The sequence below is a fragment of the Mytilus galloprovincialis genome, chromosome 10, assembly GCF_965363235.1.
Source record: "Mytilus galloprovincialis chromosome 10, xbMytGall1.hap1.1, whole genome shotgun sequence".
Taxonomy (NCBI): Eukaryota; Metazoa; Mollusca; class Bivalvia; order Mytilida; family Mytilidae; genus Mytilus; species Mytilus galloprovincialis.
The window spans coordinates 90,531,304-90,558,744 of NC_134847.1; the positions used below are offsets into that span (position 1 = coordinate 90,531,304).

Consider the following 27,441-nt stretch of genomic DNA (forward strand, 5'->3'; position numbering starts at 1 on the left):
CTCTCTTACTTACCCTTATTTACCCTACTTACTTACCATACTTACCTTACTAAGACTAACTGACCCTTACTTAACCTTACTTAACTTGACTTACTTTCTTACTTACCCTCTTACTTACCCTTACATACCCTTACTTAACCTTACTTACTCTTACTTTCTCTTACTTACCCTTACTAAGACTTACTTATCCCTACTTACCTTACCTTACTAAGACTTACTTACCCTTACTTACCCTACCTATTATTCTATTTTAGACAAAAACTATATGTGTAGGGGCTTGGTTTGTTTGCATTTAAGGTTTTTTTTTTTTTATCTCATTGATATCCAACTTTTTGAGTGACAAACTTTCAGATATAGCAATCCATATTTTAGGTTTACCTACTGTTTATTGTTTCCGGTAGAGCATTGCGCATGCGTGATGGTTGTGAACCCAAACATTCCTTGGATTCTCCTTTTGAAATTATTTTAGGTAAAATTGAAGTCACATAATTCTATTGTAAAATCAACATATCTTTAAACAGACGTTTGATACTACACATCACATTCTGAAGAAATGAACTGTACCATAACAATAGCAAAAATCTTTTTTAAAGAATTATTTCTTGTTCTTGACAGTATGACACACTCGGGTACTTGTTTCATCAGGTTGGGACCAATCTCATACTTTTACAGGGGTCTGTTATTTACTTATTTCGAGGTAGAGTAATATATCGTACACATTTAGATATTTAACTTCTTTTCTTGAATTTATTCTGCCTTCATTGCTCAAATAGAGTGTATTATTCAATATTGTCTGACATTTAATATGAGGCAGGCATTACCTGTGAAGGGGACGAAGTCTATGAATTATTTTATGGAATTCAAACATACGGGGCAGTCTGGTGTATCCGAGCACCTAAGACTTATGACTTCACTTCATTTAACTGATTAAACCAATGATTGGATAATATTGTGTGAACACATTCATAACATACTTTTATTTCATAAAATCTTCTGTTTATATGGTTTCACTCTCTAGATTTAGTGTAATGTGTGTCCAAAATTTGGAAAACCCCTGTTCTGAGAGTTCCTCCAATGTCCGGTGATTTCACACATGCCTTCCAAAAGTAGCTTACCAGGGGTTAAGAAATCCTCTAGCCCGACGCCCAGGACTACAATATTTAGACCTCGGGCAACCAAAACTTGTAACCCAAAATGCCAGACGGACTAGTAACAAAAAATTCTTGGCGTTTCTAAAATTGAAAGGGGAAAATCCCCTCATCACTTTTCTATCTTATCCAATCAAATTCAACTACGTCATCAAGGATTACCAGAATTTGAACTGATTTTGTACAAGTTTTAAAATAGAACAAATAACTCTTGGTGGATCTTGTACTTTCAATATCGATGTGTCAGTACAGGGGGTGGTATTGTACATTGCTTATGCAACCTGATTTTACCTCCTTCTGATTAATTTATTGCAATATAAATGTGAATCTCTTTTGACAGCAGAAACCTGACTTTTGTCAGATATAATTTGAAACATGTGCTGATAATTCTTTTACACAAACGTGATGATGCTATTGTATCTGATAAAACCCCCTCCAATTCTTTTGCATACCCACGTATAGCAGTGGTCAAGGCTTGTATCATCCCCGGATTTGGTCAACTCATTATATCAGAATTTTCAGTGAATATTCAATTATCGATTAATTGAATATATATGCTAATGGAATATTTTTTGCTGATATAAGTTTTGAATATCCAATTTGCAAAAATCTACTGTACAATGCTGTGAATTGATAAAAATTGTTAAGTTTATAGAATTCATTGTTATTGCAGCAAACTCTGAATTTGTAAGGCATACTAGGGCTAGCAGGTCAGTTTTTTTGGGCTAATAGTTCTTCCAACAGGGAGAGTAAAATATTGCAACCAATTAGCCCTGGGCTAGTGAGCTATAACAAAATTTCTTAACCCCTGCTTACTTTGAATAAAGGAAAGATTTTGTACTCCAAATATAGCTGAATTTGAACCAAGCACACTGCCAAGGATGCAGAGTTAATATTTATTCAATCTGATATAAATTTGACTTAAATTAAACAAATTTTATCTGATGATGTAATTTGTTTTAATGGAAATGGCCAAATATGGTAAATCACAGGACATGCAGGATTGCAGTTATTAATTAACTCTTGAACTTATCAATTTTATTCTTTTTTGTCCCTTCAGAAGGCTAAAACAATAACAAGATCGATTTTATTTGTGTTACTGTGTTGATACATGTACAAATGATGTATGACGAAATCAGCTAATGCCCAATATCACGGGACGTGCAGACACTTGAGACTCCACTGTAGTTGTAATTTAACCTCAAAATCTGTTCCAAAAGAAATGGAAATACCAGAACTTTTCTGATTTTGGTTCTGTTAATAGGGATTTTAGTTTTGACTTTACGTTATTTAAGTTATGACGTCATATTCAATGTAAACCTTTACCTATCCTGTATTTGCCACCTCTGTCAGATGAACCACTGGCACTGTTGTCTTTTGTCAGTGTGAATTAAACTTTTAAGAATCCTATGAATTGTCACACAGTCACAATAACAACGGTGCACTAATAAAATCGGTTAGATGAAAATATTGAACCAATACTTTGTACACTGAACATTAGGCCAAAAAAAAATATATGTCTGTTTCCTGCTTCCAAGGCAAATAAATCAGGGTCGGTAGGTCGGGATTTTTTTTTTTTTTTTTTTTTTTTTTATTTTTGCACTCCCTGTCAGATTTGCAGTCGGTTACATGTCATGTTTGGTTAGGGTCCTGTACCCCAAAATGATTTAATCCCTTTAAAGAAGCTTTAATTGAATAATCCTCCCAGTGCTGACATTTTTTAAACCTTAATTGTAGCACATTTGTGCTGGGAGCAGCCATTTTGATTGTTTTGGCATAGTAAAATACGGATCTGGATCGGACTGGAAATTAATTTTTCCGGACCGGAAACGATTTTTTTCCGGATTTGAATAAAAAGATCTAGGGTCGGGGGGTTTGAGTCAGGGTCGGTCGGGAAACAGGAAACAGACATATATTTTTTTTTGGCCTTATCATGATTATCCCACCAACACTTTATCTACACAGTTACAGTTCTCATTTCTGATTATCACATATGTTTCCATATCATGGACATTTCTCTTTAGTATTATAACATTGATGAACACTTTTGATGTAAACTAAAGCATAGTCCAGCACTAATTTTCTCAATGTGTATATGTTGTTGAGTTGTCAAGAAATGAAACTTCAAGCAGTCATTAATTAATTGTAGCAAGTTGTTACTCTGAAATAATTCATCAGATAGAGTTCCACTAATAAAGAAATGCTATCATCAGGTAACGTTTTTTCCTATCAAAGAATTATTAAAAATGAAATTGGTAATATTGTGTTCCTTCCTATATTTTACTAGACTAATAAATATATATTTTACTCAAAGTCTCATGGCCAACAAGACTGGAAGAAGGAAGTAGATTTCTGTGCAAATGCAGGAAAATAAAAAAGTCTGAAAACAAAAGTTAATGATTTTGAATTCATAAATTGAATGATTTTTTGGCAGGAAACATGGGAAATAAAAAAAAAAAATTTTAATTTTCTAGAGTTGGTAACCCATATTCCATTATTGTCGCATATTTCGTTCATTTCTACTTACATCCGACCTACATTCAAATAATTGGAAATTTTTATATAGGTTTCAGAAATTTTACCATATGAAAAAAATGTTTGATGAAGGAATTATCTTCAAAGCATTGGTTTATTGTTCTTCATTTGTTCTTAGAATGAAAGTAAACTTTAGAAGAAATCAAGTTGTTTGTGTAGCATGTGGGGACACATTTTCACTGCTATATTTTCCCTATATATGATATGACCATCCTCATTATCCTGGTATATCATAAAAACGAATGTTTATAATTACATGAATAAGCTTGGGGGATCATTGATTCCTTTACAATTTTTCTCACAAATTTTAATGTTAACACTGTACATGATTGCCATATAAATCTTACATACATGTAATAGTCAAAAATTGTTTTAAAACACCTGCATATTTCTTTATATGTGCGAATAACCTTGGAAATGGGGTAAAGAGGAAAATTTCAAACGTTTCTAGCATTACAAACAGCATTAACCATCTATTTAGGCAAGCACTGGGTAAATGAACACAAATGTTATAGAAAAAAATAGCAAAACGGCGAAAATGTGTCCATTGCGAATATGGGCCACCACTCTACTGTAATAAGGGACACTAAGAGTTGTCTTAACCTTGATAAAATCAGTTGCCTGAAAATTTCATAATTATAGATAAATTATACCATATGATACTACTAAAATATTTTATCTCCCCCATTTTTTCGCTATAATCATGAAATCTTCGGGCGACTGTGGTGAAATATTATTTTAAGAATAGTCAATGAAAATCTCCTCTGTTTGAAGACTTTAACTGGAAGCAATATAACTCAACCCACTTTTGTTTACCAACTAGTCCCACACTGGTTAACCAAAATAAGTTCTGAACAAGTGTTAAAACGAATCCAGTTAAATTTACTGGGCCATAATCATGGTGTAAAGAATTGCGCTAATATTAACGTACCTTTTTGCTGTACGGCCACTATCTTTGTGACGTCGCGTAATTGTAATACTTTATGTTGTATTGAATAGAAACGTATAATGGCAGACGTAGTTCTATCTTTAACGCCTTAGTTAACTTACGATCAAATACACAACGCAACGCAATAATCTACACATGGTAATGGGGGTACCTTCATGACAATAACAGTAAAAAATCTTGATAAATGACGTTAACAGTAATGTTTGGTGCATGACGATAAAAGGTACACTTTCTTTAAGATTATTAAGAATCAACTGGTTTTTGATGAATTATGTTAAATTTTTCCAAAAAAAGTATTAACATGAATTATTTGAGACCTCTGATGATTCAGGGTAATATTTTAACCAATTTTACGCTAAAGGTAGCCAAAAATGACCATTTGACGCCTGACAACAAAGGGCATTACTACAGTACCCTCATTTAATGACTCCTGCCAACTCGCCCCATTTATGAAAATGTGTAAAATATAAAAAAAATTGAAAATTTAATTTATGATTATTATTGAAATTAAATGGTTTTTTAATTCTCAAAATATCATTGTAGATAAAAATGTACATAATCAATAATTATGTGATTTACATATTGGAGAATAGCTAAATTCTTATTTATTTGCAAAATTATTAAACAACTTGGCAGACCTATATTCAGTGAGATTTTAACCCTTATCATAAGTTGGGCAAGATGTCAGACCTATGATAATAAAATTACCTGTTTTTTACCCTTTTCCATAAGTTGGTAAAAAAAATGTTAGGTGATTTGCAAGTGAGGTTAGTTGTCACGGATTGGCAATAGATTTCTCAGTTAATAAAAGATCTAGGCTAAGAGAGCATCTTTAACTTGCTAAAATGATCAAAAAGAACAGTTCTTAAGATAAATCCAAAGTGGACACAGTCAGTCACAACTTTAATTTATAATTTGATTTAATATAAGGTGTTTATGTTTCAGGACGAAAGAATGACTTGAATCACAAACTCCAACAGCAATGGATCAGAAGAAGAACAAACCAGAGAGACCATTTTATATTCCTCCTAAAAATGTACCAACACCATCAGAAATAATAAGTGATGCTAAAAGAAGTATAAAAAACCCACGGTCACTTCCAACAAAAAGGCCATTTACTCCAAGAGATGAACGTCGAAGTCTGTTTCCCACAACAACATGTAGAAATCCAGATTCTAGACCGCCCAGTGCATTCAGGTGATTTAATGTCTCATCTTGATCTTCAAATGATCATATGTAGGAACTTTTCTCTTACAAAGTTTACTATTAATTACTTGTATAAGATCAAGCATTCATGTAGTCTATAGATCTTATTCATGTTATTAGATGGGTCTATTGAAAAAATAATAATAAACTCTAATATCAGTGCAATTAGTATTACTGGTTAAACTTTAATGTTGAATGTTAAAAAAAATCTATGAGAATGGAGTTGTGTCCCCTACAATGTGGATTTAATTTTCCTACATGAACATGATGTGTAATAATGGGCGTTTACTCCCTACTTTGTGTATAGTATTTCCTCATTTCTCTATAACAATGAACAAATCCTCATTCTATTTGTTTATGTTGTTTTGGAATTTCCATATACATGATATAGCAATGAAGTTTTGTGTATGTAATTTATATTTTACGTCCTTTTCATAAATCAGCTATAGCTATGTAATGTTAAAGATAAGGGGATGATATCAAGGAGGAATGAAAAGTCATGGAAAGACAACAACTCAACAAAACTATAAAATGATCAAAAGGACCCAACAACAGTCAACAAAACTATAAAATGATCAAAAGGACCCAACAACAGTCAACGAAACTATAAAATGATCAAAAGGACCCAACAACAGTCAACAAAACTATAAAATGATCAAAAGGACCCAACAACAGTCAACGAAACTATAAAATGATCAAAAGGACCCAACAACAGTCAACAAAACTATAAAATGATCAAAAGGACCCAACAACAGTCAACAAAACTACAAAATGATCAAAAGGACCCAACAACAGTCAACAAACTAACAAAACTACAAAATGATCAAAAGGACCCAACAACAGTCAACAAACTATAAAATGATCAAAAGGACCCAACAACAGTCAACAAAACTATAAAATGATCAAAAGGACCCAACAACAGTCAACAAAACTATAAAATGATCAAAAGGACCCAACAACAGTCTACAAAAGCTCAAAAATATTAAGATACATGTATAACATTAGGAACCTATAACCCAGGTTGAACTCCAGAGTTGTAGAGGGTGAATAGTTTCTGTTTGTGAATATATATAGGAAATATATTTATATGTTTTCATAAAAATTTCAATGTTTTCTGGAAGATACATTTTGTGAGATTGAAAGAGTCATGAAACGAATATTATTTTGTTTTAGCCTTTCATCCAAACATTTTGATGGACCAGAATCCAGACCCGTTTCAGGGGCCAGGTTAATACCATTGGACCATGTGAGTTTATGCTGAAGTGTTACATACATATTTATGCACGTTTTCTTGTGATCTATCCATGCATGCTTTCTTATAAAATGTACATGTACAATGTAAACATAATTTGTGGATGTATGGAGTTGTTGTGTTCAAAATATGTAAAAAATCAGGTTTTTCGTAAATAATTTGTGAAACATACATATATTAAAAAAAAAATATACCTATACACAGTAATGACCGTGAAAATTACAATTTAATTCAATGAAACATACATATATATAATTTGTAATGCTGGTTTTATGGATATTTTATGAGTTATATCAGGACGTAACATTTTACATGTACTTGCACCTGCATACACACGTTCTGTTATATAAAATTATAGTAATCTTTGATTTGGTCATGTTACCCCTTAGACTAACTATAGTTTGTCTGATTTCTAAAATATCGCTAGGAACTACAACTTACAAGTATAAAAGTTAGAAAATTGTGTGGACAGGATTTGATCATGTTAACATTTTATGCTCATCCAATCAAAAGTAGTTCAGAAAGAGAATGTGTAAAATTTAAAATTAAAATGATAATGTCATAGGAAACAGATCACACCAACATTATCCTAGTTGTATAGAATTGAACATGTACCAACTCAATAACTGATTGTGTTTCTAGCAATAATGTTATTTGAAATATAAAAAATCTTTCATAAAACTCTGCTATCTATATTTGTTTCTTTATACTGACAATAACAAGCATGTGACTGAATATATATATACTCTTTTCCTATAATGATGAATTCCTGATTATCAGCAAAAGTTTTACATTTATTTTATAACTGGAAGTTGTTATTCTGATTTGAATTATTAATAACAAGAAGGGAGAGAGTTAGCAGTATACTTTGTAAGAAAAAAGTGAATAAAATTAAATTTGAACATAGACTTAAGGTAGCACAGTACAAAGATTGTTTCACTCCCAATCAGATAACTTTAAACTGATGTAATTCATTTCATCCTTCTTTATATTTTATAAATGAGGTACCAAAAGAAAGAAGAATGATTAATCTTTCAAATTGTGATAATTTCATTATGACATAATCATTACATAATTAATTGTTATGTAATTAGTTGCTATATTGTGATGTCCATACTTGAATGAATTTAGCTTCTTTGTTATTCATAGCATCCCAAAATATTTTATAGATTCTTGTACAACACAGCTTGACCTCCAAAACTGTGTCTCAGATTTCAAAAAACATCAATAGAACAAATTTTATACCCAATTGAATTTAGTGATCTCTTATGAATTGATGTTGCAAACTTCATTGAAGATTTATGAGAGAATGAAATACAATAGGAAAAATCTGAGACACTGTTTTGGAGGTCAAACTGTGTTGTGCAAGAATCTATAAAATATTTTGGGATGCTATGAATAACAAAGAAGCTAAATTCATTCAAAAATGGACATCACAATATAGCAACTAATTACATAACAATTAATTATGTAATGATTATGTCATAATGAAATTATCACAATTTGAAAGATTAATCATTCTTTTTTCTTTTGGTACCTCATTTATAAAACATTAAAGAAGGATGAGTGGAATTACATCAGTTTAAAGATGTCTGATTGGGGATGAAAAATCTTTGTATTGTGCTACCTTAAAGTTTTAAATTCTATGTAAATGAATAACAGGAATGAATCAGTTGACTTTATCTTGATCACATCCTTCACATGACATCTTACATTTTCAGAAGCCTGGTCTTATATCTGCGTCTTTTCCTGAAGAAGTAAGCATTCACTGTTCTTTATGTTAATCTATGTGGCTCAGGTGGATTAACATTCTGCCAATCCATTATGTTTGTTATGGTGGTTTTTTTTTTGCTCTACAGTGGGAAAAAAAACCAGAAGATTATTTATTGATTGCATTAGTTTTAAAGCATTCAAATACAATTGTTATATATGAAATTATTTTTGATTTCCCGAAGGACTTTTGTTTGGGAGTACCATATTATCAGCTATGGTGGATTGGTGGGGTAAAATCTACCTACATAACAATTTCTAGATAACTTTATTGATATCAATACATACGCTTACATCGTACATATTCAATCTATTTTCCTATTTCCCATCAACCATTAACTGCCAAATACATTACCACCTGATTCACTCAACCAAGTTGTTTTACGACATACTGAAATATTTACCAGAATTATTAAAGTTCCATAGGAAACAAAAACAATACATGAACAAGTAATTTTGTACTTATTTTATAACCAGATGAAATAATCTGTAAATCTTCATTTTACATGGATAAAAATTATATTTGTGTGATATGTAAGGTTTTTATACGACCCCAAAAATATTTACGGTCGTATATTGGTATCATGTCATCAGCGGCATTGTCGTCAGCGTCGTCCGAAAACGGATGGTTTCTGGATAATAACTTCAGTATAAGTGAATAGAAATCAATAAAATATCAACACAATGTTTATAACCACAAAAGGAAGCTTGGGATTGATTTTGGGGGTTATGGTCCCTAAGGTTTAGGAATTAGGGGCTCAAAGGGGCCCAAAACAAGCATTTATCTAGATCTAGTGTCAGGACAACTTTAGTAGAAGTTAATAGAAATCAATAAAATTTTAACACAATGTTTATAACCACAAAAGGAAGCTTGGGATTGAATTTAGGGGTTATGGTCCCTAAGGTTTAGGAATAAGGGGCCCGAAACAAGCATATATCTAGTGTCAGGACAACTTTAGTATAAGTAAATAGTAATCAAATGAAATTTTAACACAATGTTAATAACCAAAAAAGGAAGCTTGGGATTGATTTTGGGGGTTATGGTCCCTAAGGTTTAGGAATTAGGGGCCCAAAACAAGCATTTATCTAGTGTCAGGACAATAAGTTATGTATAAGTATTTCCATTGTTCTGAAAGTGTACCACAATGTTTAATACCATAAGTAGAAGGTTGGGATATATTCTAAGGGTTATCTGGCAAACAGTCTAGGAATAAAGGGCAAAAAGGGGCCAAAAACAAGCATTTTTGTAGTTTCAAGAACATAAATTGGAGTTATCTTTCTTTGTCCAGAATGGTTGTTGAATCACCTGAAACTAATCTTCTTTGAAAATTGGAGTTATCTTTCTTTGTCCAGAATAGTAGTTGAATAGACTCAAGTTAATGCTATATATACAATATACAATGCAATACATGTAATCACTGTATTACCAACTGATAAATTAAAGAAATCTTTACCATTCAGTGATTACAAGCACTTTGTTTATCATTCTAGGGTTATGCCCCTTTACAAGTCGAAAAAAAAATTTAGAAGTTATTTTTAATTAATATTAATTTTATCCATGACTGTATGACATTTTATATTTTAATATTTTATGTATGTATTTAAATGAGTAGTTATTGTTGCAAACTCCATTAGTATTTAAAATGAGATCCTTTTTGGAATAAGGGAAAGGGGGAGGTGAAAAATAAATGGGGGGGGGGGGGGTTTAAATTTTTCTCATTTCAGATCTCAGAAATTAAAAAGAAAATTTCTTCAAATATTTTTTTTTTGAGAGGATTAATATTCAACAGCATAGTGAATTGCTCAAAAGCAAAAAAAATATTTTTTAAGTTCATTAGACCACATTCATTCTGAGTCAAAAACCTATGCTGTATCAACTATTTAATCACAATCCAAATTCAGAGCTGTATCCAGCTTGAATTTTATGTCCATACCTGCCCCAACCGTTCGGGGTTCGACCTCTCCAGTCGTATAAAACTGGGCCTGCAGAGCATCTGGTTAGAAAGCCTTGAAGTTTCATTTGTTTTCAAAATATAATATATGTATGGCCCTATTACTCATTTGATTTGATTCACTGTATCATTCATGCAAGAAAGTACTGATTGCATCATTATCTAGTATTTGTTTTATTACCACTTAAATCAGTATTAAGATTTCTAATCAGTATTGCAACCCAGCCATTGAAACTTTAGTCTATTGATGTATGGATGATAATAAAGTGTTCTTATCTTTAGACCCCACAGATTGTAGACTTGGACAGTTCAGAGAGTACATCTAGTCCCTTACCTCCAAAGCCTCCTACAGACCCTAATAAAACACAGAGAAAATATACCAGGAACAGTCGTCTATACTCTGGAAACAGTGTGGAGGAGTCATCTAAAACAGTCAAAACCTCATCACTCACTGACCGTAAGTAGTCCCCTTACCTCCCAAACCTCCTACAGACCCTAACAAAACACAGAGAAAATATACCAGGAACAAAATTTTGACAAAGTATTTATTTTGCCCCTTTGACTTTTATATTGAAATTTCAAAATATTTGAACCAACCATTTTATCAGAAAATTTACACTGGTTACATAGCAGATTGACAAACACTAATTTTGATCATTGAGAAGCTTTATATTCCCTTAACAATACAACGTAATTTAAACTTTTAGCTGATTTTACAAAGTTATCTCCCTGTAGTGTTAGGTATCACCTTAAGAGACCATGATACATCACACATAGATATAATTAAAATAGTTATCAAAGGTACCAGGATTATAATTTAGTACGCCAGACGCGCGTTTTGTCTACATAAGACTCATTAGTGACGCTCATATCAAAATAGTTATAAACCAAACAAATACAAAGTTGAAGAGCATTGAGGATCCAAAATTCCAAAAAGTTGTGCCAAATACGGCTAAGGTAATCTATGCCTGGGATAAGAAAATCCTTAGTTTTTCGAAAAATTCATAGTTTTGTAAACAGGAAATTTATAAAAATTACCACATAATTGATATTCATGTCAACACCGAAGTAAAAACCACATACATATGACTGGCTCAGTATAGCTCTGTTTATTTAATTGCTTTATAATTGTAGTATCAAAACAAGTAAAATCTCCAGATTCTGAACCAACAAAGAGAGTAAATAGTGGTCCCAAGGAGAGAACTCCAGTAGAGGGTCGCGATGAAACACAACCTTTACCTCTAGAAGAGAGGGGAGAGGGAGATGGCAAGGAAATGCCACACAGAGCACCTAGCTCTGCAGCTGTTAGAAGTCCTCCAAGAAGGTAAATTATATTTATATCTTAATAGAGGGTAGAGAGGAAACCCAACCCAAACCTCTAGAGGAGAGGGGAGAAGGAGATGACAAAGACTTGGCTCACAGAGCATCTAATTCTGCAGCTGTCAGAATTCCTCCCAGAAGGTAAATGATATTTATTATTCATTTCATGATTAGGGTCATGAGCATATATATATATACCTGGAGAAAACAGTGAAAAGTTATTTTAAAGCATCAGAAAGCATCCAACAGTGCAGTCCTTCTGTTATCATGTATATATCTTTTAGAAAGGGAAAGGTATATGAGAAAACCATAGAAACATTAACCTGATACACTTTGAACAAAACTAAATGTGTAAACAATAGAATTCTAACAATTTCAGCAGTTGCCATTAACATTTTTTCTCAGTGTTTTTTCTGTCTTTTTCAGTGCTGGCAGTAGAGAAGAGAGTAGAGTTGGGAGTGGGGGAAGTAAAAGAACATCCAGTGCTGGGAGTACTGGCAGAACAGGTTAGTCAATTAGGCACTTCTGTAATATAGACAATTACCAATAGAAACTCCCTTTACAACTAAATCTGTGCCAATCTTTTACAATGTTAAAAAATCTATCTTAGAGTGGAAAGTTGATATGCACTCCTATTTAATTCAAAGGTCAAAACACAGGTCTGTGTGAGATATTTTCAACATTTATATGCCCTGAACACCTAAGCTTATAGACTTATGTATACCAAAATTCTGTTCTACCCCTCCTTTCACGTCGGGTCTTCCTCAATTTTACCTCTATCCTTGAGCTACTATACTGGTAACATTCCCAAGTTATGTTTCTACAAGATGAAACATAGAGATCATATCTGGGAACCAGTAGGTAAACAAAAACAAAATATCTATGAACATGATGATACAGGAAGACGTGAATACCTATAGTTATGTTCTACTAAGATGTGTGATACTACACAGGTAATTTGTTTTGACAATGTATATTTTTACAGGTAAGACAATAATGTATATCTAATTACAGGTAGTGCTGGTAAAAGAGAAGTTGAAGAAACACCTGAAGAAGCTTCATTTTATACAGATCACATAGCTCCTCTGCTGGAGAAAATGACTGTCTCAGCTAAAAGTAAGTCTTGTACCATACTTGTTTGGTCTGATGTCATATGGTAAAAAGACATTATTTTCCTAGTGTACTTGTTAAGGTTGTCTTTAAAAACACTCTACTAGATTTTGTGTCAATAGATAGTTTTATTATAAACCAATTTAAAAAATAAATTGATAGATTATGTTGCTTCTTTTTTTAAAGAATTAATTCCTCTATATATAAGATGTGTCGCATAGACCTCATGCAAATGAATGGAAAGGTTGGGACTGTTTAAAAGTTGAATTGTTTATTGAATGCTACAAAACTGACCAATCTTAATCTTCTAATTTATTGTAATTAGTATAAAATAAAATTGAGAATGGAAATGGGGAATGTGTCAAAGAGACAACAACCCGCCCAAATAAAAAACAACAGCAGAGGGTCACCAACAGGTCTTCAATGTAGCGAGAAATTCCCGCACCCGGAGGCGTCCTTCAGCTGGCCCCTAAACAAATATATACTAGTCCAGTGATAATGAACGCCATACTAATTTCCAAATTGTACACAAGAAACTAAAATTAAAATAATACAAGACTAACAAAGGCCAGAGGCTCCTGACTTGGGACAGGCGCAAAAATGCGGCGGGGTTAAACATGTTTGTGAGATCTCAACCCTCCCCCTATACCTCTAACCAATGTAGTAAAGTAAACGCATAACAATAGAATGTTCAAAAATCCATCAAGATTCTTATTGATGTACATATTAACGTACACTTACATAAGGTTGATTTCTACCTGACACAGCTTATATGTTAATTTATATGTAAAAACTAGGTTTTAGTCTTTGCTGGTTAACCCAAAAGAAAAATCACTATAAATGGTACAAAAATCAACAATACACTATATTCTGTGATTTATATTTAATTACAGAGAAAGAGGCTGACCATGTTGTCAAATTTACAGATGAACTTTATGCCATACTGCTGAAAGAAAACTTACTTGGCAAGAATTGTAAAAGACGATCAGTCATATTAAAAACTATCTTCAAAATATTAGATTTGGATGACCCTAAAGTATTACTTCGACTTGCTAGACTGATATTAAGTGTAGGTCAATTAAACATAGATATGAAAGATTTCAACACATAATATAAAGTTTAATTAATACAGGTTTTATGCATTAGATTTTAAATCATTTTTTATATAAAAAAAAAAAACTAGACGTGGTATGAAAGGCAATGAGACAACTTCCCACTAGAGACCAAATTGCACAGAAATTAACAGCAATTGGTCACCATACAGCCTTTTGGTTTAATGTTTAAAAATTTTGATTATATATGTTGAAAAATTACACACAAGCACACTAGCCAACAGAAAAGAGGTCATTCTAACCAAAGAAAGGTTGAAGTAATTAAAACTTTGCCTTGGAAAAAATCCAGTTAATTTATGACCTGAAAAAGATCCTATTATATCTGGTCTTGTACAATAATGTTCTTGATTGATTTTACTGTAACAACTAAATACAAATGATGTTCTGTTTCAAATGATTTAAGTCCGTATAATTTTCTGTTTCAGTTTAAAGTTAGTGGAAATAATTTAACCAGTGTATGTAAACTAGTATTCAAAGTCAGTAGAAATGAAAAGAATGACCCACAGTTTCTGAGAGGAGATATTTTAGGTAAGTTGTCCTATTCAATATTTCTTGCTAAAATTTTCATTCAATACATCATTTGTGCAAAGGAGCCCGAGACATTATTGGCCCCTGAAATCAGAAATATGGTATTTCTCTTAAAGCCTTTCAAAATAATTATAGAATAACTAATTGAAAAATTTAAATAAAGAAAAAACTAATTGTTACTCTTTGTTTTTCAGATTTATTATTAGAGACTGTTAGGAATACAGACCCAGTATCATCTTCTGAGGCTCTAATATACTGTGTCGGGGCCATCAAGTTCATGACAGGAAATACCAAAATAGTCAAAGAACTAGTCAAAAAGGATTGCATAGAGGCATTAGCTAACTTATTGATTGGCATTAATAAAACAGTGAGTATATATACTGTAATATGACCCCTGATTACAATGATTGATAGGGATAAAACAGTGAGTATATATACTGTAATATGACCCCTGATTACAATGACTAAAGGTCAGAAGAAGGGCATTAGCTAACTTATGGATATCAATGAAATAGTGAGTATATACACTAATAAGGCCCTGATTAGAATTATCCAAGAATTAATCAAAACAAAGCTTAAATAATATCTGTGCATATGGTTATAAAAATGCATTAGCTAACTTTGATATGGACAGTGATGAATAAGGCCTAAAATAAAATATTGTTTGTTTCCCCAATCCCTACCGAATCTGTAAAAACAGTCTGGCTCATAAAATTTTGTTGTCAAAACTAAGTCAAATATCATTTATTCATTTTCAATTTTCAGGCTTGCCAGATCAACCGATATTGTTCCAGCTTTTGGGATAAAATAAAATTATTTCCCTACCTACCTACCCACACATGGCTTGGCAGGGTCGGGATTGGGAAAGCAAACAATTTATTAACTTAGGCCTTAACATTGAACTTATACAGAATCAGGGCTTAAAGTTACAAAACATATCAGAAGAAAGGAATTAGTTAACTTATTCTGAGTAATATTAGTAGTAATAATAGTAAAACAGTGAGAATAAGAAAAAACAAAAAAGAAAAAAAAATTGATAAAAAAAATATTTCAAATACTTAAACCATTTATAGTCAGAAAAAAGACTTAGCATTTTCAAACCAGGGGCCAAACCTCTGACAATATGAAAAATTAACTACACTGTGGATTTTTTTTCAACTTAAATTTAAAGGTCAAGCTTGCCCAATTCTTTGGCTACTGAGCTCCATGTTAACTTTTCCCATGATAGTATGTCAATAAAAAGAAAAGCCTGTGCATGTGGTACACAGTTTGGGTTTACATTTTCCAAAGGCTTGATCTACTTATATGTTGTATTGAACCCTTTCATTTTGTCTAATCAAAATTTTGTTTTTTAGAATAGAGAAAATTCCAAACCCAATGACCAGTTAGGACATATATTAGTTCAGGTAAGTATTGTAGGTCATTAGAATTGAAAATCAATAAAAATAATTTAAAAATCACCTTTTGTTTGACAGAAGGCTATGGTAGAGGAAACCATAAGAAAAGCAAGAAAGACAGTGTCTAAAATATGAGGGACAAAGATTATTTATTACACATAGACAAAAAACAGAAATGTTAACATTAACAAGTAAAATCGTATGTTATGACATTCCTGGTAAATCTTTTAAACATTTGTCAGACTCTGCAATTTCCTTTAAAAATTAAATATGCAACTTTAATCACACATCAAAACAAGAAATTTACATGTCAAAAGTATTTTAACATTAGAGAAATCCCAGACCAGCTTCTTCTTATTGATGTACATATTAACTTCTTCAGTGTGGTGATTTCTGACAGGTCAAATATTCTTGATTTCTATAAAGTACCCATTTTACATTAAGGATTTAGAAGACAGACTTATATATTTTTCAGTTAACTGCAGCAATGAGGAACCTCGCTGATGCCAGTTCTAGTAGGGAAAGGTTACTGAACAGTAAAGGGCTGGAATCTTTATGTTATGTTATAGATACATACACTGCTGATGGAGATCTCATGTTAAATATATCACGTATATTTAGGTAGGTCTGTTATAGTTAGATTATTAGAAAGAATTATACATGTACAATAAACATCTACTGCAGGGGAAGGGAAAATGATTTAGTTTTAATTTGTTTTATCCTTCGACATAAGTATAAAACTATTGTTATCATATCTATCACACCAAACTTTTGGAACACCATGTGATCTGCACTTAACTTTTGATTGGAATATTGATATACTTAACTTTATTAGTTGAAAACATATACGTCAGAGTGACTGGAACTAAAGGTGAATAATACAACTGTGATTTATTTCTATTGTATTTCAGTAAAGTGACGTTACATACAGACTGCTGTATGGCTCTTATTACACAGCCGTCAGCGTACAAGTCTTTCATCCATCTACTCAACAAACAACAACACAAAGCAGTAAGTTTGGTTGTTTCATTTCAGTTGCCATAGTAGCAGAACACACAAAACAAAATTAAAAAAAAGATCTAACACAAAATTTTATGTTTTTATTTATAGTGTCAATCTCAACAACTGTCAAATCATTGTTAATGTAAAAGATTAAATAGGATAATAAAATTGAGAATGGAAATGGGGAATGTGCCAAAGAGACAACAACCCGACCATAGAGCAGACAACAGCAGAAGGTCACCAACAGGTCTTCAATGCAACGAGAAATTCCCGCACCCGGAGGCTACCTTCAACTGGTCAAAACTAAACAAATATATACTAGTTCAGTGATAATAAATGCCATACTAAACTCCATATTGTACACAAGAAACTAAAAGTTAAAATAATACAAGACTAACAAAGGCCAGAAGCTCCTGACTTGGGACAGGCGCAAAAATGCGGCGGGGTTAAATATGTTTGTGAGATCTCAACCCTCCCCCTATACCTCTAGCCAATGCAGAAGACTGTAATTAAATGAAAAATTTTACATAGAAGATATAGGAATTTGTTTTGTATTCTTTGCTGAAAACAAGATTATCCAAGGAAATGGAGTTCATTGTGTGGTAACCATGACATTACATTAGCAGTTTGAAAGCATGGTCAAGGCTATTTCAATATAACACCTCTCAAAACATTTCTGAATATTTTGCTAACTACCATAAAGTTCTTACATAAATGATGTAATAATGATTTTAAAACAGATAATATCACATAGACAGACATTTCACAACCACGAACAATTAATTTTTTAATATTTTATTGTGTTGAGTGGAGAAATATCATATCTAATTAGAATCAATCATAGAATTATGTTATATTTATATTTTCATTAGAAAAAGAGGGACGAAAGATAACAAAGGGACAGTCAAACTCATAAATCTAAAACAAACTGACAACGCCATGGCTAAAAATGAAAAAGACAAACAGAAAAACAAAAGTACACACGACACAACATAGAAAACTAAAGAATAAACAACACGAACCCCACCAAAAACTAGGGGTGATCTCAGGTGCTCCGGAAGGGTAAGCAGATCCTGCTCCACATGTGGCACCCGTCGTGTTGCTTATCTGATTACAAATCCGGTAAATAGTCTAATTCGGTAGGTCATATTCATGAAAGGGAAGGGGATTGTAGTTACGACGTAAGGAACATATCCGATATCATTTGTAGAACACTTGTTTTTCAGGATGTTGTTGTAAGAGTGTGTTTTATATTGGGTAACATGACAGCTAAGAACGACGACGCCAGACTTCGCCTTTTCCAGGAGAACAAATCAATGGATGCTTTATTAGCTATAATGAAATATTATCTAGATCGAGATATCAAGGTTTGTAGGTTTGGTTCATAGAGCATACATTCTTTTTTGGTATATATGGAAGTGAAAGAGAATTAATGACTGCCTTTAAAATTAAGAGGTTTAAAAAGCAAAAGTTACCCCTGAAAAATTATCAGAATTTAAAAAAAAGCAGAATTATAAAATTATTTTCTTTCCCAATTTCATTTCTTGTTTACTTATATTCTGTAGATAAAATCTAGGGAAAAAGAGAAAGAGACCAGTAAACAGGATAGCAGTAAAGGCAACGACTGTGAAGATGTTCTCATTAAAACTGTACGGGTAGTTGCCAACATGTCCATCAATGAGATGGTGGGACCAGTATTAGCATCAAATCAACAATTTGTTGAACTTTTACTTAATATATTAGGTAAGTACTCATCAGTTTTAATTTTATTAAAAAATGTACCACTGATTAAGCAATTTATACAACAGGTTTCTTTGTACTACAACACTTAACAAAAAAAAACAAATATGGCAGACAAAGACCAATCTCAAACACTGAATAACCTGAGACAGGCACACTCTAGATGTGGGCGAGTTTAACATGTTTGTCAGCACTCAAATCCTCTATACCTGGGATAGTTTATTGCAGAAAAAGGAAAAAGTAAAACAATTACTTTTTCACTTCACCTATATAAAGTTTACTGTAGAAAAATGTTAAAATTTTACAATAATTATAGGTAAAGAGGTGAAAAATCTGAGGCAGTGAAATTTCAAATACCTGGAAAATAACATTAAGACACAAAACTGACATTAGTGAACTGTTTAGAATACATAAATATTTTTTGTCTTTCCAGAATGTAAAGATGTACAGTCCAGTGAAGAGTTATCACTTAATACTGTAGCTACTATAAATAACTTATCCTTTTACAATACTAAAACTAGTGCAATAACAGATCAGCAAATGAGAATTATAGAGGGTGAGTAAGATTCATAGAAGTTAACAATTATAAATCACTGTTTGGCCTTCATCAAGAAGCAAAACCCATTCTGTAGTGTCAGTTATAAACAGACCCAAAATGATAAATGTAAAACAGTGCAAAGGAGAAAACTAATGGCATGATTATGCACACAATAAAACAATGTACAAAACAGAATATGCAGCATCAAAGAACAACCATTGAAAACTGATCATGTCATCATGTTTATTTATTTTTTTCATCACATTTTATCAAGTTGTTTGAACATTATTATCATACTTGACTCTTTATACTAATGTATGCAATGTATATGTTTGCATTTTGTTTGATTTCTCATGATGAGGGCCTCAGGGAAGATTTGTTATATAGCTAACTGTGTAACCCTCTTAAAATAAAGTATTGTTGTTGTTGTTGTTGTTGTTGTTGTTGTTAATCATAGGCTCCTGATTTATGACAGACGCTCAGAATTAAATAGTTGAAAAGCACTCATAGAAGTATTTGCTTGTCTTTATATTTGTACTAAAATCCTATAGATTGTGAATTTAATTTTGATAATTTTAGTTTTACTAAAAATGGTACTAGCTGATAACATGGAGGCTATGGTTGAGTCATCTAGAGTTTTCGGAAATCTTACTCGACAAAAATGTGTCAGAGACTATCTGGTGGCAAATAAAGGTATATTAAAGTAATTTTATGATTTCCATGTCACTGAAATAACATATCCAGGTAACACTTTGTGGTATGATATAAAAAAGAAGATGTGGTATGATTGCCAATGAGACAACTGTCCACAAGAGACCAAAATGACACAGACATTAACAACTATAGGTCATTGTATGACCTTCAACAATGAGCAAAGCCCATACCGCATAGGCAGATATAAAAGGCCCTGATATGACTATGTAAAACAATTCAAACGAGAAAACTAACAGTCTCATTTACTGTAAATTCAGAAATTATTGTGAGGTTTTTAATATTGCGAAAAATGCGACAGAGTGGTAAATGCAATAATTTAAACTCGCATTTTGAAATGTTTTATATGAATTAAACAGGAATTTTCTCAAAATCGTAATAATTAAAATCGCATTTTGGTCTTCAATGACAAAATCGCAATAATAAATGCACGCAATTAATTTCTGAATTTACAGTATATAAATAAACAAAAAACAAATATGTAACACATAAACAAACCTTTTTCTCAAGAAAAAAGAGGCACAAAATGGGATGGGAACAATAATTTATTTGTAAAAATATGCTATAGGAAATAAAGAGTTTAAAACAACAACCTCAAGTACATTTGAGGAAATTAAATTGTCTCTGCATGATAAATAGTTGTGTTAAATATAGAGTATTGTGATATGTCAAATTGTCACAATAAAGATCAACGGAAAAATACACAAGATAGCAATAATTGAAATAATCTCAAACTACGAAGAGTTATCTCCCTATAGTGTTAGGTACCACCTCAAACTACGAAGTATATTGATAAAAATAGGTTATTTTTTATTGATGTTTGCTTGTGTTTCCAGTTGATCAGATGATGATAACGATGTTAGATTCTGGAAACAGAGAAGTGGTTTATATCGCCTGTGGTGTTCTCATCAACTTTATGGTGGATGATGAGAATAGATCAATATTAAAAAAAGATGGCGGCATTGCAAAGTAAGTGTTATGATATAAGAGTTGAGTAATTGAACTCTCAAGTTATGTTCTAATTCCTAACCTCAACGGAGCATAAAACATTTATCAATATAATACAAAACTCTCACTTGGGAGTAGCCACTTGCAAAAGTCAAGTGCATTTTTTTTCATGTAATAAGTACATGTAATTCATTTTATGTCAATGAGAATTGTGAGAATTGTCTGTCTCTGACTAGCACATCAATATTTGCAACTCATCTTGGACTATCAATCTGTAAATAAATATTTTATTAAATTATTTATTTGGAAAAAAGCCTCTAGAACACTTGACAGCAATGACTCGAATGACTTTAACTTCTATAAAACCACTCGTGCATGAATTCTACCTGCATACTTTGTATATCCAATCAAACAGACCTATCTATAATTATATAAATAGCATAAACATGCATACCTTACCAAACACAACAAACTTGCATTGATATATGTACAACTTTGATAAATACAAATATGTTATCAATGGTGAGAAAATTTGTGATTGTCAGAATTAAAAACAATGCTGAGTTACTGTAATGTAATATAAGACTTATGATAGGTTTTCAGGGATGAAAGAATCAATTAGACAGAACAGGATTTTATATATCAATGAGACAGAAATAGAACACAAACAAAAATCAAAAGACATCATTAGATATAAATTAGTTCTTCAACAAATTTAAATGAGGACATTGATAAAAGTCAAAAATTGATTCTGCAGAAGCTAATAAATGAGAAAGTATTTAGGATTGGTAAAGTTCTAATTTTGACTTTGATTTTATTTAAGTGTGTCTATACTTTATTTACCTAACTTGATCGTACATTATAAATGAATGACTCTTTTATAATTTCAGATTAGTAGAAGTATTAAGAGATTTTGCCAAAACAGACTGGGAGTTAGCCAGTATGGTGTGTCAAATCTTGTGGAATTACAGCGTTAAAATAACCAGTACTAATTCATGTTTTGGGGAACAGGAATCTAAAGACTTAAATGATGTTTTGTTAGAATTATTAGGTAAATTAAGTATGCATTTTGGTGTTATATAAGGAAAAACCTTGCATTGTCTTTGAATACAGATATGTATAGTAAAAAAAAAACCAGTCAGATTATATAGCTTATAAAGTCAAGAATTTATATTTTAAATGCCTAATACGTAGAAATAAGAAGAAAGGGTATGAGTGCCAATGAGACAACTCTCCATCCAAGTCACAAATTGTAAAAGAAAAACAATTATAGGTCAAAGTACGGTGTTCAACAAGGAGCCTTGACTCACACCGAACAGTAAGCTATATAGGGCCCCAATATTTACTAGTATAAAACCATTCAAACAGTTTAGTTCCTTGTATTTCGACAGATCAGAAAACTTCATCTCCTTTTTCTAAAAGTAGGATATGAGTGGGACATGAACCATGAAAATTTAATTTGTTTAATTGAGATGATATTTATTATAACATTTTTGTATTTCCAGACAGAGAATGTGCATTTGAGGACTTGGATGAAGAAGATGAGGAGATGAAACATTTTTTCCACGATACCTGGTCTGAAGACTTCTGTCCTGTCGCTACACAGTTACTACAGAGAATGGAATCTTACTCCTCAGACTTAGAACCAATCGAGAGTCCGTCAGAATCATGATAAATAATCTGTTTCAAACCATGTTAATGTGTTCAGCTTTTAAAGAAACCGTCCATTTTATTTATATCACTGTTTACATAGAAGTAAAGACTTAAAGTCAGTTGTGTGTCATCATTCAGAATAGGATTTAATTGGACTTTCTATTTTCAAATATTTCTTGTTTGAAAAATGTCTTTCATGTTTGCTGCAAATACCATATTTGAAAATCAGGTCAAGAAATATGTTTGTTTTATGAGTAGAGAAAGAAAATGAGACATTTACAGTAGAAGGTCAAAGTTTCCAAGCACTGCTGTATATATTCATAATTGATGAAGTTACATCAAGGGTAGCTTCTCACATGACTAAGGATGTAGTGCTGGTAGATTTTTAACCAATTTTGGAAGTAATTCAGCATTTAACCAATTTTGTAGTCGTAAAAACCTCACCTGATATAGCATCTTTATAAAAGATTGCATTCTATCAACCAATAGTTTTAATTTAATTCAGATAAATCCTCTTGTGAATGATTAACATACATAACATTGTATCAAAAGTTGTAGAAAATGGTAATTTTATTATATAAGTGCTTTATTTGTGTACTGAAATACTGTTTGATGACAGTAGGGACATTATAGGTAACAGCTATGTGAAAACATACAAGATATATGACAAAAATTTCGTTATCCATTAGTCAACTCATCAAGCACTCTATCAAAGAGTGCAAGAACTCATGAGACAAGTAATTATAGACTTGATAGTAAATTCATTGAAATGATTGCGTCTAATTTTTTTATTTTCGATTTCAAAAGTGAAACTAAATTAGACATTAGTAAAAGTCTTGCCTAACCATAAAGAGGTTTATGGTGCTGTGTGGAATTTTCTGGTAACATTTTGTTTCTGGGTTGATGTTGCAAACAATGAGTGAGTTATTATATTACTTTCTTATAGAAAATAGTTTCCCCAGCCCACTTATTGTTCCCATAAACCAAAACAAAATGACAACCAAGAATTATAAGAATTTACAAAAATTTCAAAATTCCTCAAACCTTAACATCATTTTTCCTGTAGATGCATGCTTATTATTTGCCAAGATGTAGTGTGTATGAACCTATCACGGTTATTGCAGTTCATGTTTTTTGCCAAGATGCAGTGTAAAAGAACCTATAATAGTTGTAAGTTTTTTCTTTTCTTTGTTGTAGTTTGAGTGATAAGTTGTTGTTTATTTTTTTATAAATCAGTATTTTTACCATCTTGTTATTTGTACATAATACATGTAATATATATTTAGCACAGATAAAACTATTTATTCTATTATGTACATAAATGTATAGAAATTTTATTTATAAACATTGTATAGATACAAATTGTAATTTTTTATGAAGAACAAAAACCAAGAACATGCACCTTAAGTAGTAGTACATAGATGTTAAACCAGTTTGTGTCATAATACTTAACTTTGTTAGCCAGGAGAAATGTGACTAAAATTATATCTGTAAAATTTCGAAAAAAAAATACAATTATCTGGACTTTTTGTATAAATGTTGTAATCATTCAAAATCTGTAGTTTGTGAAAATTCCCCAAGATTTATTTATAGAAATATGCCCAAACATCTTCTCACTGCCCTTAAATATTAGTCCAACATCATATAAGCATCATCATTGTTTATTTCATACTAGCCAATTTTAAAATGTCATCAATTGTACTCCCTTGGTGCTGATCAAATTAAATCAAGTAGCTTCAAGAAGACTACTACACATATTGCCTATTGTATGTAATAGTCATATAAAGCTCTTTGTATGTAAAGTCAGCATGAAAAACTATGGAGTGCACCTCATTTCCAAATTCAAGGTCGGCTATATATAAGAGAGGATTTCATTGGTGTATATATTAACTGCATAAGAGTCTACATTTTAATTTTTTCTCTAAAGAACTGTGAAGGCCTTCAAAGTTAATAAAAATATGTTTTAACTTTCAGACAATGTGGTGTGGTCACTGTACTAACTGGTCAAACCAAATTAATTTGTAGATAAAATTGAGAAAGGAAATGGTGAATATGTCAAAGTAGGTGTCCTTCAGCTGGCCCCTAAAATATGCATAATAGTACAGTGATAATGGACGTCATACTAAACTCCGAATTATACACAAGAAACTAAAATTTAAAATCATACAAGACTAACAAAGGCCAGAGGCTCCTGACTTGGGACAGGCGCAAAATTGCGGCGGGGTTAAACATGTTTATGAGATCTCAACCCTCCCCCTATACCTCTAGCCAATGTAGAAAAGTAAAACAATAACAATACGCACATTAAAATTCAGTTCAAGAGAAGTCCGAGTCTGATGTCAAAAGATGTAACAAAAGAAAATAAATAAAATGACAATAATACATAAATAACAACAGACTACTAGCAGTTAACTGACATGCCAGCTCCAGACCTCAATTAAACTGATTGAAAGATTATGTCTTCATCATATGAATATCAGGTACAATCCCTCCCGTTAGGGGTTTAGTATCATACTATCATAAAATATATGAGAAGAACATAACCCGTGTCATGCCAACAACTGTTTTTTTAGAAATAAATGTGTTTAGTTCCGATGCAAAGACCCTATCAGTGAATCAATGTTAAAGCCAAAATATGCAATCTTTAATGACCTGACAACAGTATCGTAACTATATCCCCTTTTAATAAGTCTATTTAAAGGTTTTGTTAGTTTCTGAGGAGAATACTGACATTTTTGTGCTTTATAAAGAATATTTCCATAAAATTTTGGATGTGAAATACCTGAACGTATAAGATGTCTGCATGTTGAGTTATATTTACGAATTATTTCCTTATACCGGTGATAAAATTTAGTAAATGTTTTGACCAGTTTGTGATATCGAAAACCCTGGTGTAATAATTTTTCAGTAATACATAAATTTCTCTCGCTAAAATCTAATACATTGTTACATACACGAGCGAATCGTACAAGTTGAGATATATAAACACCATAAGATGGTGACAAGGGAACGTCACCATCTAAAAATGGATAATTAACAATAGGAAATGAAAAATCATCTCTTTTATCATAAATTTTTGTATTAAGCTTCCCGTTTATGATATAGATATCAAGATCGAGGAAAGGGCAGTGGTCATTGTTATCATTAGCTTTATTTAAAGTAAGTTCTACAGGATAAATTTCTTTAGTATACATACTGAAGTCGTCATTATTTAGAGCCAATATATCATCCAAATATCTAAAAGTATTGTTAAATTTTTGTATCAAATGTTGTTTTGATGGGTCTTTGCTAATTTTAGTCATAAATTGTAACTCATAACAATACAAAAACAGGTCCGCAATAAGTGGTGCACAGTTAGTCCCCATTGGAATTATGTCAACTGTGCCATTTGATGTTATAATATACTAATAAGTTAAAATGTAGATATAATATAGTCCGATTTAATAAGGAAATAGTGAAATCTCTTACAAACCTGCCATTAATTATTAAACCTCTTTGTTGTGTTGTATAGTCATAGAGATCTATCAGATGAATTCTCATAAGGAAGATTGTAAAGATTTACAAAATTCAACATGTTCATCATCTAAAATTTATACTTCTATTGAAATATATATAAAGACAAATATCTCATCATTGCAAATTGCCATTTGAATTTACTTTTGTGGAATTTTTCAAAGACAATATATGTTAGTTCTATTAGATTTCATTATTATTGTTAACAATAAACAAAAGCTTTCTCTCAGAATTATGAAAATAATAGGTATCCATCTACATGTAAGCCTCTGAATAATTTGCTCGATTTTCTGTTGTAAGTGATTTGTTTCGATGAAGGATCAGTGCAAAGGTCATGTTAAATGAATATTAGATTCTCACCTAGGGGCTTCACAAAGAATTTGAACACAAATAGTTGCACATTGTGGGGACTTGATATTTTTATTATCAAAAGAAACATGTGTAATGGTAGTCTAAAATTCTAAATAATAAAGAAAATATTTTTGATCATTTAAAGTTTTATATTATGTTGTCAATTCAGTCTAAGATAAAACATGTTGACTTCAGAGGTTTTGTTGTTCAGCTTTTAGGGGTTGATTGTGGCCAAGTGGACTAAGTACATGTAGTTCATCTTTTTTTCAAAATTGCACATGCTACTTGAACATAATTTTTACATTATAAACATTGTTTCATTTTCACATGTATTTAAAGATCTTTTGTTACCTTTTTTTTTTTAAATTAATTTGTCAAGTTGAAAACATGACATTGATGATCAAAAATTTCAATCACAAAAGTATTTAGATACCTCAAGTTGGGCATTTGTTTCTAAACTGATTGCAAAACGATCAGATGAAAAATGTGTTAATAAAAGTGACAAAAAATCTGTTAATTTAAAACTACTGTCTGCATTTAATATTAAGAATTCCATGTTTCCTCCCCATGAATGTGTATGAGTGATATACATATAGAAATTGAAGTGTTCTGTTTTAGTGTATACTGGCTATGATTGTTTTTATTTAGTTGCTCACAGAGTTAACATTCCACAATGTATAACTATAATGTACTGCTTTGGAGAAGC

At 31.6% G+C, this 27,441-nt stretch overlaps 1 protein-coding gene across 2 annotated transcripts; it reads left to right on the forward strand.

The window, feature by feature from the left end:
* The first annotated feature begins 390 nt into the window (after window positions 1-390).
* Window positions 391-23,026, forward strand: LOC143048738 (armadillo repeat-containing protein 2-like). 2 transcript variants are annotated; one of them, XM_076222602.1, is made up of 21 exons: window positions 391-469; window positions 5,578-5,829; window positions 7,012-7,084; window positions 8,812-8,847; window positions 11,095-11,269; window positions 11,947-12,136; window positions 12,559-12,638; window positions 13,147-13,248; window positions 14,136-14,311; window positions 14,780-14,882; window positions 15,077-15,249; window positions 16,238-16,288; window positions 16,755-16,900; window positions 17,191-17,290; window positions 18,508-18,648; window positions 18,847-19,024; window positions 19,455-19,577; window positions 20,139-20,252; window positions 21,107-21,239; window positions 22,109-22,269; window positions 22,724-23,026. In XM_076222602.1, the coding sequence occupies exons 2-21, from the start codon at window positions 5,615-5,617 to the stop codon at window positions 22,888-22,890; spliced, it is 2,637 nt and encodes an 878-aa protein (XP_076078717.1). In that variant the 5' UTR covers window positions 391-469; window positions 5,578-5,614; the 3' UTR covers window positions 22,891-23,026. The 2 variants fall into 2 exon arrangements, with proteins under 2 accessions (XP_076078717.1, XP_076078718.1); XM_076222603.1 differs by lacking the exon at window positions 8,812-8,847.
* The last annotated feature ends 4,415 nt before the right edge of the window (window positions 23,027-27,441 follow it).

Coding starts and splice junctions, on each gene's coding strand:
- LOC143048738 (XM_076222602.1), top strand. CDS start 5,615: ATGGATCAGAAGAAGAACAAACCAGAGAGACCATTTTATATTCCTCCT. Junction 13,249..14,135: donor AATGACTGTCTCAGCTAAAA/GTAAGTCTTGTA, acceptor ATTTAATTACAG/AGAAAGAGGCTGACCATGTT. Junction 18,649..18,846: donor ATCTAGATCGAGATATCAAG/GTTTGTAGGTTT, acceptor TATATTCTGTAG/ATAAAATCTAGGGAAAAAGA.